At 36.5% G+C, this 16,289-nt stretch overlaps 1 protein-coding gene across 4 annotated transcripts in view; it reads right to left on the reverse strand.

The window, feature by feature from the left end:
• Positions 1-623: 623 nt before the first annotated feature.
• PPP1R12A (protein phosphatase 1 regulatory subunit 12A) overlaps positions 624-16,289 on the reverse strand; it is a 71,788-nt gene continuing 56,122 nt past the window's right edge. For 2 of the 4 annotated variants that reach the window (XM_017733289.1, XM_008632833.2), the window contains 6 exons: positions 15,982-15,998; positions 14,677-14,818; positions 13,913-14,017; positions 12,967-13,014; positions 9,570-9,620; positions 624-3,061 (listed from right to left, as the gene is read on the reverse strand). In XM_017733289.1, coding sequence (XP_017588778.1) covers positions 2,975-3,061; positions 9,570-9,620; positions 12,967-13,014; positions 13,913-14,017; positions 14,677-14,818; positions 15,982-15,998 — 450 coding nt within the window. In that variant the 3' untranslated portion in view covers positions 624-2,974. Of the gene's footprint in view, positions 3,062-9,569; positions 9,621-10,645; positions 10,677-12,966; positions 13,015-13,912; positions 14,018-14,676; positions 14,819-15,981; positions 15,999-16,289 lie in introns of all 4 variants that reach the window. The other 2 variants (XM_008632835.2, XM_008632834.2) reach the window with 2 other exon arrangements.

The following is a 16,289-nucleotide window of genomic DNA, read 5'->3' on the forward strand; positions in this document are numbered from 1 at the left end:
TAGGAATTAGGAAGGCTCTGAGGAAATTGTTTATAAGGGAGACAAGGTGGGCAAAAAATGAAATTCCAGCTCCTGAGTTTTTTCTTCTAGGTAACTGCTATAGTTGGGAGCCATTAAGGTCAAGCAGTCCTTATGCAGCCATGCTTCCTGCCCTCTCCTCCCCCTTGGGTGCTCGTGCTGCTATCCCACCCGCACTCACTCCTCTCCTCAGGTTATGGCTCCCTCCGTGGCTGGAGCTGGTTCTGGGCAGGCACTTTGCCTCTTCACTTTCCACACCAGCTACTTCCATGCCTCCATATTTGATGTTAATTCTGGACACAGAGATCCCGTTCCACACTGTGACAAGTGCCCTGAAAATCTAAGATGCTGTTCTGAATTACCATTTAAGGCATTAGTCATTTAAGGAAGCTTGTTCACCAGCCAGCAATAATATACTCCTTGCATGCAAACAGTCTCCAAAATAATAAAATAGTCTTCCATGACCCATTTTTCTCTCTGTTGTAGCTGAATTTTCTGGGGATGTATTGGATCTTTGACACAATCACGAACAATAAGACAGTGACACAAGTTTAGCAGTTGCTTTGTGAGATTAGGTTAATATCACGTAAAAAATGGTTCTCAGATTCTGCACACAGACAGGTTTATGTAAAATATATAAACATTTGTCCAAGTTGTTACAGATTGCATAAATATGGCATTTTTACTGTTGCATTTACAGATGTGCATGTACAATGATGTGCAAATAATCACAATCTGATTACAATCTTTGAAAGGTACTTGAACCTTGCATCCAAGTAACGCAATGAATGAAAAATGCCCACCAAAGAATTTAAATAGCAAACTTATAACATGGTTTAAATTCATAACAAATTTCAATGTCTTATCAGTAAAACTTTCACACATTTAAAATATTTTGTATTCATTTTATTTGTATATGTCAAAATACATTTTTTTTTCCAAAATAGTGGGTTTTGCAACTAGTTTCATGCAGATACAAGGTCTGCTCAGTACTACCAATAAAATCAATATAGCACAGTAGCCATTCATTTTTTAGATATAAAGAATAAATAACCTAAATATAAAACACTAAAATATTAGAAACACGTATTTAATCATTCACAGGCACCCAAACTTTACCAAATATAATCCAGAATATGCCTAACTGTCTTGTAACAGAACTCAATACGTTGCAGCCATTCAATTCTTTATTTTATGTTAGCATAAGACAACGGAAGTCCCTATGGTTCAGACCCACCTCTCATACAGATCAATTACAATAAGATATCTCAAACTATCCGTGTACCTTTAAAATCAAAAATCCTGAGCTTGGTAGTAAGAGCATAACCTTACATCTTCAAAAAACCAATCAACAGAGAGAGGACATCATGTCTTCCTTACCAAAACATATCCCACCCCCGTAAAGCTAACCCTCCCCCCCACCCAAGTAGGCAGTAGAACACAATGACCTTTTTAAATGAAGGGGTACAAATTCACATTTAATATAGTATACAATATAATCAAGAATACAATAGCTACTACAAGCTTTACAATGTACAATTTGTTTTAATGGCTGATCTGTTCAGTGGTTTTAGGCAATAAACTATGTGCCAATAGGATGTCATATTTTGAATGGTTTAGTGAAAATATAAAAGCTGTTTCTAACAAAAACGATCTTCACTTAAGTACTTTTTTGTTTTTAAAGGCCACTGAAATGTATAAAATGGTCTGACATGATGGTGTTATCAAATTGGATGCCTTCTCACATGGCAACAACAGTGCATATAAACATTATTGTGAGTGTAATGGGTTATACTTTTCAAATTATTTAGTACATTACTTTGGCTAGCACAACAGTTTTGGACAGCACTCAGATAAATACAGGTATGTGAAATGTAGTGAAGCAGTTATATTTATGCATTTTTTTATTATGGTGAACACTATCAAATGAAAAAAAAATGGGACAAAAAGGTAATAAAGTTTTTATATAGTTTAGACCTTTTGTAAAGATAGGGCTCCATACAATGTACAATGTCTAAATTCTTTATACCATAAAAATTAACGAACTTTGTTAAACACACTAGTCTGGATAGCCTAATTTGCATTAACAGACATTTGCAATAGGGAAATATATTCAAGCATGCCACGTGGTGGTCTGAAAAATCAAACCAGTACACATTTATATATACAGCATCACTCAGTACCTGCTCAAATGAATGTGACAATTACAGGATCTAACATCTTTCACTACAAACTTCTTTTTTTTCCTTTTTTTTTTTAAAGTGACCAATAAAGGCAGAAAACAGGACTTTTAAAATATTTCTAGTTTCAACTGACTTTTAAAGCATTTTGTATAGGAAATAAATGCATATTGCACAAACAGTGAAAGCAAATGTTCCACCAAACATCTCTGTTCCAGGTGGTTGGACAATACAACTCTAGTTAGCTACACAAATTATGTAATTTAAAAGGGTGTGTGGTCTCTGCAAATGGTAAAGCTGTGAAAACACTGTACAAGAAAATCTGGTACATGAAAAATTAGAAGGGAAAAAAAATCCAAACTTAAATCTTAGAGAAAAACTGAGTATAGGAAAAAAATGGGAATTGTGGCACAACAAAAACATTATTGAGTAACTGTCGTCTGTGAGAGCTGAAAGCTTTTGTTGATGTAAAAGTGTTTATGTACAACTAAGGCTTACTGGTTAAATATCTGAGGCGTATCTGGCCTTGAATACTTTCCTTATTATGCTGTGGCTGTAAACAAGATTTCTCAGTCATTTTATCTTCTCAGCAGCTGCATTTTAACAGAAACAATGATCTTGATACAAAAAACACACAGGTAAGAGGGTGTTTGGCAGGATATCTGAAAATGACAGTCTCCGAAGGATCTTCCCACACTTCCAGTGACTGCCATACCATGGTCCACTGGAGTTACTAGTGATGTGCAATACCGTTACTTGCTGCTGTAGTAAACCCTTTATTTGGAAAGTTTGCTTATAACTCTGATCAAGGCCCCATTTTCATCTTTTAGCCTCTGGTTGTCTGCCTTCAAGTCTGGTAGCATCTATGAAAAATGAAACATGATGGTTATTTGCTGTTACACCCCAAGTAAAAGCAGCAAGACTAGACAAGGATTGGGAGTAAAAATCTTTATTCAGCTTAAATATCTTGGCAGTTCTCACACTTCATATCAGCAGTTCAGAAAAATCTCTCCTTTTAGCATGATATATTTAAGGGCTAGAGATGAGACGTTTTCATTTGCTTGGTTGGACTAGATGCACTAAAACTCAGTGGTGCAGATGACCAGCCTCTGACAAAAGCATTTATAGTAGCATGAGGAAAGTAATGAAATACTTCAAATTCCAGGGGGGAGGAAAGGGGGCAGAGGGAAATTACCAACAATTTAAAGAGGCTTGTCTATACTGCACTTGCAGAATTTAAAAAAAAACATGCTGTGGCTAAGCATCTCTACCACTGTGCTCTTGGATGATTTCATCCTGATCAGATACAGTGTGATTCAGCTTGTTAGCTCATAGCATTAATCCTCCAACCACTTCCAAACTCATGTTGAAGCACACATCCTGTAATTTGAGATCATGTCCCTGAATAGCATAGTTCACACAAGATCAGATCACTGAAAGAGATCACAGCAACACCAGGCTGCATACTCAGGCAGACAGGTTAGGGGATGGCAAGTTACGGCTGCCACAGGAGACGGGTAACACACAAGCACAAAAGCTGCAAGGCAGAAGCCAAATGAGGTGAGAGTTGGACAGGATCAGATAGGAAAGGAGGACAAGTCAGGGCACAGAGGTTGGTACTGGGAAAATTCAGCTTGCCAGAGAAACGAGAAGTAATCTCAGCAGTTTTCCGTATCTACATTCACATACTGATAACAAACCGCCTGTCACACTCATGGCTAAATTACACTATGGATTATAGCAGGGGTTTTACACAGGAGGTAACAGCCTGTTCCTGCAGTGGTTACTCAGTAACCTCAAGTGCAAGTGTAAGCAGGAAGTCTGAGTTCAGCTACCAACCTAGGTAACACCTGTTATCCTATTCTTCATTATTTTCTTGGCACGAGTTTGTTTTCATTTTATTCAATTATACTTTATACTATACTTATATGAAAATTATACTTTCAATCCCATTATATTCAGAACATTATAATGGAATAGAAAGAACTGAAGAGTTTAAAAATGCAGGGTTAATTAACTGTGCACTAGAGACTTCATTTATACACCTCCGTCTGTCCATACTTCACTGAACTGCAGACCCTTTCACAGTGAAACACAATGGTGAACTGAAAATGACTGAGGTTGTAGATTTCTAGTTTATTTCCCAATAATATTTTGCAAATACCAAAGTATGTGAAAGGAAGTTGACAAGAAATCATAAGAAGAAAAAAGGTGGTCTCTACAATTCGGTTAGGAAAAAATCATTCTGCTATCCTTGATTCCAACTCTGCTCTATGGTGGAGCCTAGGAAAGCCACCTAAGCTGAGCTCTTTAGAGAGTCACAGGGAGGCTTCCATTATAGTCAAGTGAGAGCTGCGCTCTGAAAACAAAAAGAGCTGTAAAATTCTGATTACTTTCAAAAATCATGTCATTATGTTTGAAACTGGGCAACACAAGTGATCTTTTTGCAATTTTCAAGCATTATTGTTTAAAAGTTTTCTAAGCTGTAAAAAGTAACTACTGTTGTCCAAGACAGGGGTCGTATCCAGATAATATGCATGTGTCTGCAAACAATGGAACAGCCATTTGTTCAGGCAAACCAACCAAAACCTTTCCTTCCTCCTTTCCATTCTGCTACAGATTTCATACCAAAGGTACTGGGTGAAATCACAACAGCCTTCATCTAGCCATGCACAGGGAATCAAGAGTCTGGTTTTGTACTGGTTAAATAGGTACCTCGAGAAGTAGTGTTGTGTGTGCATTCCAATGAAACCTCAAAGTCAGTCCAGGAATGTCACAGTCCTCTTTCAGCTTACTGAGTAGGGAGGGAGCTGCAGCCCATAATGGTTAATTACATAGAGACAGACCCACAGAGAGGTGTATTTTCTGGTGAACTCCCTTAACAAAATCCACTGTTCAAAATTAGAGCTTTAACATAATCCAGTACCACTATATATCTGCAAATCTCTGTAAATATATTTTAATCCTGATTCAATTAATAGGTAGAATAGGTCTTAAGGAAATACTTTGTCTTCTGTTGCTAGTCTGCTAGAGAATAGGGGAAGACTGGTAAGAGACAAAAGGGTTATATCACAAGATAAAATGGCATCAAGTTGCACTAGGAGAGTTTTATACTGGATAGTAGGAAAAATTTCTTCACCAAGACAGTTGTCAAGTAAGACTGCCCAGGGAAGCAGTGGAGCCACTATCCCTGAAAGTATTTAAAAGACAAGAAGATGAGGCATGCAGGGACACGGTTTAGGGGTGGTTGTGCTGGGGTACTGGTTGGACTTGATGATCTTGGAGGTCTTTTCCAACCTAAATGATTCTTTGATTCTGAGAATACCAGGAGATTCAACAGGAAGGATAAGCACAAGTAACCTAAAATACTTACACTTCTCATCTATACTACTCCCCACATACTTTAAACAATTCTCTTGGAGCAGTGCATTTCTATGGGTATTCAAACTTCTGGTGAGGTGACACCATACGCCTTTAATGTTAAGAGGGAGGAAAAAAACCCCTTTGCAGTAAATTCAGTAAAATTAATTACATACTGCACTTTGAATTCCAATTTAGTTCTCACTAAAATAGCAAAGCAGCTTCCTGAGACTCTAGCATAAGATTAAAAATGCACTATTTTGTCTATCTGTATCATGACTAGCTAGTAACTTTGCAGTGCTATCATTGAGCAAATAAAGATTCAGTAATCATCTGACCTATGTGGAGCCATCTCGGATCTGTACAGTAATAAGCATGTCTGTGTTTCTTGGAGGATTTAACAGTTTGTACACACAAAACAACTTGATGAATAAAGATTACAAAAAGCTCATGAACTGCTGAAGCACCTGTTCAGATTACTCAGGCACACTGCTGTTGTTAACCTACCATCATACTGTCAAGGCTCCCTGCTGTGTTTCCATTGCTTCTCTTTTGCTGGTCAGGCTACTCAAGCTCCACAACGACCTGCCATTGAAAACTCCTGCTATGGAGAGGAATACTGAATGGTTTTCTGTGGTTAATACCCCAAATGGCTTACCATGGTTAAAGGAATGCCAGTGCTAGCAAAAAAAAGACAGTATGGATGACAGCTGTGGACAGCAGTCATTAGATTAGCTCAGCTGTGTTGAAAAACCACATTGTTAGCTGAGGCTGATGTAAGACGGACTGCCCTAAAGGGACAGCTCTCCCTCCTCATGCAGCAGTGTGCTCCTGCTGCTTTCTGCACAGCTAATTTAGTGATCCAACAATACTGGGGTGAGATGGATCAAATACTATAATGAATAAAGGGACTTGTTTTCAGCCAGGTCAGTGAGCTGACTTCACTTTTCAGTAAGGGTTCACACAAGGGAGCATTGAGGAATGCAGGGCCTGGATCAGGAACACCACATCCTAATATTAGTCCAATTCCAGGAAGACACCAAGCAAAAGGATAAACCTCCTCTTTATTTCAGGCCTCTTAGTGGGGAAAACCTGAGATCAGATTCTGAGCAGACTGTACACTCATCGCCTTCCTTTCTAAGTGGGAAGGGGGGTAAATGAAAGGAAGCAGTTTAGCAAGAGTCAGAGCGCAAGAGTGCAGAAGGTTGGTTTCTTTTTTTCAACTACATACCTCAAAAGCTCACTGTAACCTCCAGCCTAGACACTTGTTATATTTAAGAGGAAGAAAGGCATATAGATTTGGTGCAGAATGAAACCACATTTTGATCCTCATGTAAGTTTTGAACCTTCCACAGGTTTCTGAAACAGCCCTGCAATAACACTAAGAAAACAGACTAGCTTTTTTTTCCAAGATGGAACTCAAAGCAGTTCATACCTTATCAGAAGGGGTCTGAACCAATCTGCCACACTAAGCAGTTTTTTTGTGTCTGTGATTTTACAGTCCATGCATTGTAGGACTCATCCACACTGGAATGCCTATATATATATATATATAGCAGTAAAAATCAATAATCTTAACTCTGTGCTAGAACTGGATGTTTTAAATTGTCTAGGTAAAAATAAGGATTGGCAAGGCCCAAATGGGAAGTTAATACATGAAAACAGTAATCAATTTGAAACTCCAATACACTTCTGAAAAAACAATACTTTGGTCCCCTCTAAAACACTAAAACACACAAATGTAAGAAAAAAAGGAGGTTCATGCAACTGTTCAGGAATACACAGTACTGAAACCAGTTCTCAAACACTCTTTTGTTAAGACTAAATTTTTATCAACTCTATGCACTTAAACCAAACTGCAGTAAGAAAGCTCAAATCTTATTTTCAGTTTGTTAGAAAGCTAGAGGCCAATCTACTTGAGCATTTACACAAACATCAAAACAAGAGACTGACTTTAGTGTATCCTCATGCAAACTCAAATCCTTTCAGTTGTTGCCAAGGTTTAACATGTCAAAGCTCTCCTGGATCCTTGCCAATTTATCTTCAAGGACAAGCTTCAGTGCTAGCAGGGGCAATACCACACCATACCAACACATCTGCGACACCTCTAGCTTGTACACTGGGCACCATGCTTTAGCTTTAGCCACACCTCCAGAACCGAGCAGCACTGAGTCAGTTTCTGACACGCAAGTGTTAATAGTAAAATTCTGCCCAAGCACAAACTGAATGTCAACACCTGCCTGGCTAAACAAAGGAGAAGGAAGAAATTACAAGTCCACAGAGCGCAGTTGCCTACAGGACCCTGACAACTTGGCAAGCACTCGGGTCAAGGCCCTATTCTCAGTCACCAGTCGCTCATTTATGTGTTTCAAAGATTGAATCTGCTTTATTTGTTGCAGGTTCTGCAGGAATCAAAGAAATAGGAGTGAAAACAAGAAAAAAACCCCCACATATATATTAGACGAGCAGAATTGAAAGAAAACTTAGAAGAGACAGTCCTGTTTAAAGTAAATAAGCCGCTGTGAAAGGAAAGTATCAAACAAGTGGCACATTCTTGAAAAGCAATCTAAGTACCAGTAGTGATTAGTCACAGCTTTCCAAAACAGTTCAGGATGCATTAACAATGAGAGCTATTCCTGGAATTCTTCACTTAACATCCTCATTGCACAAACTTAATCTCCTGTTCAAAACTCTGTACATAACGACACATTTAACCTATACTTTTTAATGACCGTGCAACAAACTATGGGAAGAGTATTTAATCTTTAATTCAAAACTTTTGCTTATTGCTTATCAAAAGCAAACCTTTGAAAAAAGCAATATATTTGCATTCTCTATTTTTATCAGAAGCCCAACTTTCCCTAGAACCTCACATCGTGTCTTCTACTCTAAGGCAGACAATTATTTTCCTCTACCATAGTTTGTTTTTTCTGTATTTCACTTCTGAAGACCCCTCAAGGAATCACAGATCTTGTGCCCTCCCTTACAGCAAACTGTCTTGGTCTGAATCCAAGGGAGCCAGAGGCATCACAGTTGCCTTCTGCCTATATCTGCTTGTCAGCTTCAATTACTTCAACAGAACTTGGTGCATGTCTTTCAATGAAAAGTATTTGGAAGTTAATGCCATTTCCAAGCACCAGAGGGAGCTCAAAAATGAGCTTAATAGGAAACTTGATTAATCCATGACAAATATCGAATGTCAAAATAATGGTACTTTCACGTTCCACTTAAATTCTATGAATTTGGTTGGCCATGTCCAATATTTAGGATATAATAGAAAATAAACCCACCCAATTTCTCACCCTTCTTAATCATATCGGAGGGTTTAACATTGATAAGGGGGAATGGTTAAAAAAAACCCAAACAAAACAGAAATGAAATTTATTTCAAATTATTTTGCTTCTGGGATTCACTTTATACATAGTTGAAAAAAGCAGAAATCAGTATGCTAAGTGTTACTTATTTGTCAACAACTGAAATCTATCTACTGCGTTTTGTTAACTAAAACCTGATTATTATTCACACTATACAAACAGAAGTTTTTAATATTGTAACATGCCACCTAATTAATAAAGAACATGAGATAAAGATTGAAACAACATTTAATGCTTAAATATCTATAGAATTATATGCTACCATTATTTAATGAGAATGGATTTTAATAATAGTAATTAGTAAGTTAATAAAACTTAGGAGTATCATATAAAAATTGTAGATTGCAATTCCATCTTGATTAGATCAAGATATGTTTCACTCCAACCATCTCTGAATGTTTCTTGTTAGCCATACTATAGAAGCCTACAACTCAGCACCTTCTTCTCAATCTTACACATACAACTGCTTATGCCAGCACAGCAGCTTCGCTACAAGCTGTGTGACAGGAGTGACTTTGATGTGCAGCTGTAACTTGGTTATTTTCTAGTGAAATTATAGAGACCAGTAATACTGCCAGACTATGTCTCACTGACATAATAATGTACTTTGTTATTAATAGCGTACTAGTTTACTTACTTTCAGTTCCTCTTCCATTTCAGATATCCTTCTTTCTAGCGCTCTTCTTTCCTAAATCAGAAGATGTGTGTTAATGCTGAACAATACAATGTTTTAAAAATTACAACTTGTAAATACTGTGGTAACAGTGAAAAACTTCAAGTTTCATAGATCATACAACCAAAAGCATAGTGTGGACAGGAAACTTGTGTGATGGCAGTGATATATAGAAATTTGGCCAAAATGAAATTTTAATATCCAAGGAGGAAGAGATATAGAAGTTCATATCAAGCCCTACAAAACATACCCCTTCCTTTTCACTAATTTAGAAAGACTTTAAGTACCACTTATTTGGATTTATTTTTCATGAGCTAGGCTTTTGTAAGACCTTAACATCAAAGAAATGCAGAAAATTATCAGAATCAAACAAGAATATTAAAAGATACAAGCATAAAAGCATAAGCTTTCACAGACAAAGGTAGCTGAAACATCTGTCTCAGCTCAGTGGGATCTGCCCACAATCCAAACTGCAACCTAGTGTTGATACAACTGACATTACAGGACCTAGCTGAGTACCAAAGAAATCTAGCTATGTGAGATCAGCTGCTTGAGAAAATGTTTCCTGAATATTTTCTGCATTTCTCCTACAGTTTAGTTTTCCTTTTATTTCCCTTTTTACCTGAGAAGCAGGAGAAATTATCCTTTATATAGAACTTGATTGCACTGATTATATTACCAAGCTAGTTTATGGAAAGTTAGCTTAGGGTTTTCTATACTACACTGCAGTCTGCAGTGCAGATACACAACCCCATTATTTTGTTTAAACCTATTTTTCAACACATATGACAGATGAGCAGCCAATGCAGTAGACTTTGGGGTTTATAGCTTGATTGCTTGCTTTCCTGTGTCAGACAGTGCAGTGTTTCTCATTTAAAAGCAGCTGCAGTTATCAGTACTCTACATTCAGATTTTTCCAGAGTGTGAGAGGCAAAAGCAACAGATCATTGCCAAGTGGACATATGCATCTGCATACAATGGTGTTATGCAAACAGCAAGCAGCATTGACTGAGGTGTGTAAAACTTTGGTTAGATCATACCGCCCAGTAGATACTGACTCTTGCCGGACACCTTTCAGATATAAATCATTTGAATTTAGTTTAATCACAGTGCAATTATACCCCAACATTTTCCCGTTACAGTAAACAACTTTAATTTTTATCAAAGTAATATATTACTGCAGTTGTTACTACTTAATGTACTTAACTCCTTTTAGTTAAAACTTTTCTTATAGTCACAGTAATCGGCATAAGTACCAGTGAGCTAACTGATGTAAGTAACTAACAAAAATCCCACTTTTACTACTGTGCAAATCTAAGCTTAATATATACTCTCATTTTCTTCACTGAAAAGGTAGGTTTCAGCTTGAAAATGTCGCAGTCTGAAGATGCCTTCAGGTTTTTCTCTGTCAGCCTTTTATTTCTTATAATTTTTGCTCACTACTTTACTTTTGCCCTCTCCTCTGTGTAATTTATATAAACGTCTTTAGGTTTATATTTTATTTTAGTGAAGCCATATACTTGGAAAAGTATTCTTAGAAAATCTCTATAATTTCTTTTATTTTTTTGCATTTTTATTGTTACATTACACATTAAAAAGGTGTCTTTAAAATTATTTTTAAATGCTGAATTTGATAAGCTTATTTCTAGAGATCAGCTATTGATGACTAACAGCTGAGAATCCTGTTTCAGTCACTTTCAAAGTGAAACTTCAGATTTAAACAACACAGAAAATACAATCATAAATATATTCCCCATTTAAATTCCTGTCTGAAGTGTATAATTATGAACAAGATTCAGATATATAAATGTTGTGTAAATCCAGTTTCAGCCATACAGCACCTAAGTTGCATACGTACATCATTAAGTTAATTATTTTACTCACTGGCTTTAATACTAATACATTAGGGAAAATAACATTCTGAAAGACATTTTGCTGTTGGACTAAATGTCTTAAAAAAAAAAGGTGCAAGAATTTCTAATAAAGCTAATTGTTTTAATGCAATGGCCTGCTCTGGGAGAAAGCAAAGCAGTAATTTAAAACCGAAATAATGTCTATCTACGCAGTACTCTGTGCATTACCTACAAACCCACACAGTAATGGATGCAGCTACATCTATTAAATAATTAAATGTCCACTTGTGTCATCATGCTAGCAAGCAAGAAACCAATTAAATCTGCTGCTGAAACCTTTCTATTGATGAAATCACTGCCCACATTAGGATGCCAAAAAATTAAAGAGAGAAATAGGTGCTAAACAGCAGCAATTAACTGGTGAGACTATTAAGGCAAAGATAATGAAACTTCAGGAAGTGCCTGAAAGTATTTCTACATCTTCATTTGCTCCTATAAAATCTACCAAGTGTTTGTTTATATACCAGACAGTTTCGTAGAACTAAAACTTGTTTTCTAAACCTAAAATATTGGAAAGTAAATATAAAAGGCTAATGAATATGAAATTTACCAGGGATAAATAAATGTTTACATCACTTTGTACTGTCAGCGTCTAATTTTTTTTTCCTGTTTGTCTCTAATGTGTCACTCCAGGATCAAGGGAGAAGAAAAGAACACATAGTGTTCAGAGTCATGAAGGAAGCCAAGACCACCACAAAATCAACGTAGTTTGCTTTACATTGCTGTGAAACTAAACTTTTACAGGGTTGGATTTTAAATTACCATGAAACTACAGCCTAAAATTATCATGTGTCCAACTTCTGAAATAATTCCTGTAGTCCACCTCACATATGAATTTATTACATGACTTCTTTCCCATTCAATTTTGTCTCTGACTCTGATGCCCCTCTTCCCACACTACTTGCTCATTCTTCCACTTTCTCCCCCTGCCCCAGTACCACATTCCCTCTGTAAAAAAGTTACAGTAGAAGGAAAGAGGCCCATAAAGATTATTTTATATCATTAGCAGGTTTAAGGTCTCATGTCTGTGAGGCAGAAACAGCTATCGCATTACCAATAACAATGGGTGTCTCTTGAAAGCTCTGAGGAAATTAACTTTTCTGAATCTTGGAAATGTGTTAAAAGATGACACACAATGAATCTACTTAACCCTCTGGAATGCCAACATTGTTTTAGATGAGATGGAACAAGTGGCAGATCCCTGGAGGGCAGCAGAGTTTAGAAACTGGTTATCACAAACGAACAGGCAAACTAAAGGCAATTCTTAAGAGTAATTCCATCTCACATTCATTGCCACTTTGAAACCTAAAATCCCCAAATCCTCTAAAAAATGCAAGTTATAAGAAGGCTTCTCTTCCTACTAAAATATATCCAAACCAGGGGTTGCAAAACAAACTAAAAACAAAGCTTGAATTGGAGTATTTAGAAGTTCCTTGGCAGAAACTCACCCTTTTCTCCATTTCCAAGAGTGATCTGTCAGCAAATCTTTCTTGTCTCTGAAACACAAAATTTATGAAGACATTGACAGGTGCTTTGAAACAACACATAACTGAGGAAAAAAAATACTAGACATTTTAGTATTCTGTCTGAAGTATGTAATCAAAAACATTTTGAAGTGTGTTCAGAGAAGTAACACTGAAATGAAGAACAAATTGGATTTATCATGCACTTCTTCTGTGACCATCCATGTTACTTAATCACTACACAGCCTTTGGCTAACAGGACTAATACAGTATTTCTATCTAAAAGCATTACAAAACAGGCATCTTTTAAATGTTCTTCACTAACATTTGCAGGGTACACATGAAAGACAATTAAGTACAGGTAAACTGTGGTAAATATGATCCAAGAATATGATACACTCTACAGCAAGAGTAGACAAATTTAGACAAATCTGACTTCAGTGTGTGTGTCTTGTATTAGTGTATACAGCACTGTTACGTGACAGCAGTTATCCTATATATAGGAATGCACTAGTCTCTTCATTTCCAAGATAAAGCTATCTAACCAGCCAGGAACAACTGGCAGGTTATGCCAATCTGCCAGCAGGTTTATGAATTAATCAATCAATCCCAATTGTCAGTTTGAATATAAGATTAACAGTGCAGACAGTGTTTACCCCTACCCTGCAAAGAAGTTTGCATGCAGATACATGATGGCAAGAACCGCTACTACTTAAGTAGGCAAGAAGCAGTCTCACACATTTTGTTCACAGCTGAAGACCAGAATCCTGCACTCTCTTCTCTTTAGAGACAGAGAAGTACTCTTCTCCATTCCCATCTTTGGATAAACAAGAAAGCTGATGCCTAGTAAAGACAGGCCCATAGCCTGGGGTGCATCTGGTTTACTATCTACATTGTTGGCTAAGTACATGACTTTTTGTTTCATACAAACCTGAGTGGTCTTCTCCAACTGTAGCTTAAGATCTGTAAGTTCCATGTTGGTGTCATGTAACTGTGCTTTCAGTTTTTCATTTTCAGCTAGAATCTGTTCATAAAGCTAAGAGAAAATATTCATTAAAAAATACCAGATAATAGTGAGATCAGCTGAAAAACTTAGAAAGTATGATTGAACCACATGTAAAGTTAATAAATATATTAACAGTAAGAAGTAAAATAAAGATGTTTAGAATTAGCAAGAACTGTAAGGAACTGTTACTAAATATTTCTAGAAAAAAGCAGCTTTGCATAGGGAGCACACAGCTTACCTTACACATAATTAAGCCGCCTTTTTTTCTTCAGACTTCACAGATTACACCACCACAGTAAACTTTTCAACAAACTCCTCCTCTATTTTAAAGCAAGATCTAAACATACTTTTATCTTATATGTATGTAAGTTGGCAAACATGTAACAAAAGGCTTCACATATGAGTACACCAGTTTTAATAATACCTTTCGTATGATAAATACTACCATATTATTTCTTTATTTGATTGTATCTTGGCTCCTCTGGATTTCTCCCTTGCCTTGAAATGTACGAAAGCCAGAAGCTGTTTCATAATGTGTATTTTCCCCCACTGTAGCAGTTGCTGTGCTTCTCCATTCAGCTGAGTTACTTTAAGCAGTATTTCTGATGCAACGTGAAACTATTTTCACACAATTTAAGAAAAGCAGTAATAAAGTTCTACTTTTGCCCCAAACTTATTGGATCAGATACCTTCTTAAAATCAGGGCTATCTTCTTTTTCTAGTCTACTGCAGTATGGTTTTCGATCTTCAAGATAACTCTGTGACCCCGATCGCCCCTGCGCTGAATCGTAACGATCACCTGCAGACACGCTGAGCGATCCCGTATCATATCTGTAAAAGATAACTTCTGATTTTTCTTCGCCTTTGCAGCCAAACTGAGACCACTGACCTGTATCAAACATTTTGAGTTTGCTGCTACCCAGCTGAAAACAACCAAATGCAATTACGTGTTCTAGTTAGACCACTGTCTTCTAATTTGATGCAAATTTCACTTTTACATTCTCCAGTACTTCAATATTCTGGGTGAAAATGTTTTCAAATTGTTCAGTCTGCAGAGCAATGCATACAGAGAATTCTTTTAAATGTAATTAAATTATTTAATGCAAGCAAATTACATGTCTTAAAATACTTTATAGTAGCTTAGGTAGCTTAATCCTTTTTTATTTATAAAGAACATATATTTAAAAAAAAAATTACTCGTTTAATTGAAGTGTTTTAAAAAACACTAGATGAATGGCCTAGATGAATTCCCCAAGTTTCATTACAGAAATCAAGATTTCAGAACCATTTGATGTGACTTCTAGTATTTTAACAGAAGCAGTTGATGAAACAAATCTTCAGTATTCTTTATCCTAATAACTAAATAACAAGTATTAATAAAGTTAAGAGTAATTTCACACTGTTCCCTCTTCACTAATCATGTGTTACAGCAGTTTTATTTAACAAATTTTCACCAGAGTAAGAACATAACAGAATTCGATAATTAAAGCTCAAGGTCCAAAAAGAAATTAGATCAGTTTTAAAAAAAATTATCAATATTTCAGCATTTACTTTTTAACAAATCTCAAGGAAATACAGCTTTCAGAGGCTGTAGTATTTTTCTTGAGGTTACACAGAAAATTTTTAGTAGGCTTTCTAAAAGGGGAGCAACAAGAACTTCTTGTCTTCTTTGTAAAAGCTGGGTCCATGCTGAAAAATCTGTAGGGCATAATACTGTGTCCACTATGTTCTATGAAATGCCCAGCCTGCCTTCAGTGCATTACAAATACAGAGTTCAACATATTCCCCAGAATGGCATATTCCACCCACACATGGCAGGACTGTAGCTTTACAATCACACTTCATACGAAACCTAAATATTATCACAGCCTTTTAAAGCTCAACCCAACTTAGGAGTTGGAGTTAAGCTGAATTTGTATGTCAAGAACTTAAAATGACAACATGCAGACAGAAAGTATAACAATTCTAAATTAATTTGATTAAATTGCACATACCTTGAAAGGCTCTCACTCTGAAGTGGGGAGAGGTAAAAAGAGAGAAAGAGAATGGATCAGTCAATAATTTAATTAAATTATACAACCATCTGTGAACAAATACAACTAAACAGTTACGTCAAATGCACACGCTATCCATCAGCATGCATTAGCTAAACCTTGTCAAGCTTCAGTTTTTTTATGTCCAGAAAATAAGAGAAATATGTGCTAGAATGCACTTGCCAAAATATGATTTACACAGGATGTTAACATAACACTCCAGAAGTCTGGAGTGCCCTAAACAGTAGAGTCATTTCAGCGGTTGGTGC

The sequence above is a fragment of the Corvus brachyrhynchos genome, unplaced genomic scaffold (assembly GCF_000691975.1).
Source record: "Corvus brachyrhynchos isolate BGI_N302 unplaced genomic scaffold, ASM69197v1 scaffold32, whole genome shotgun sequence".
Lineage (NCBI taxonomy): Eukaryota > Metazoa > Chordata > Aves > Passeriformes > Corvidae > Corvus > Corvus brachyrhynchos.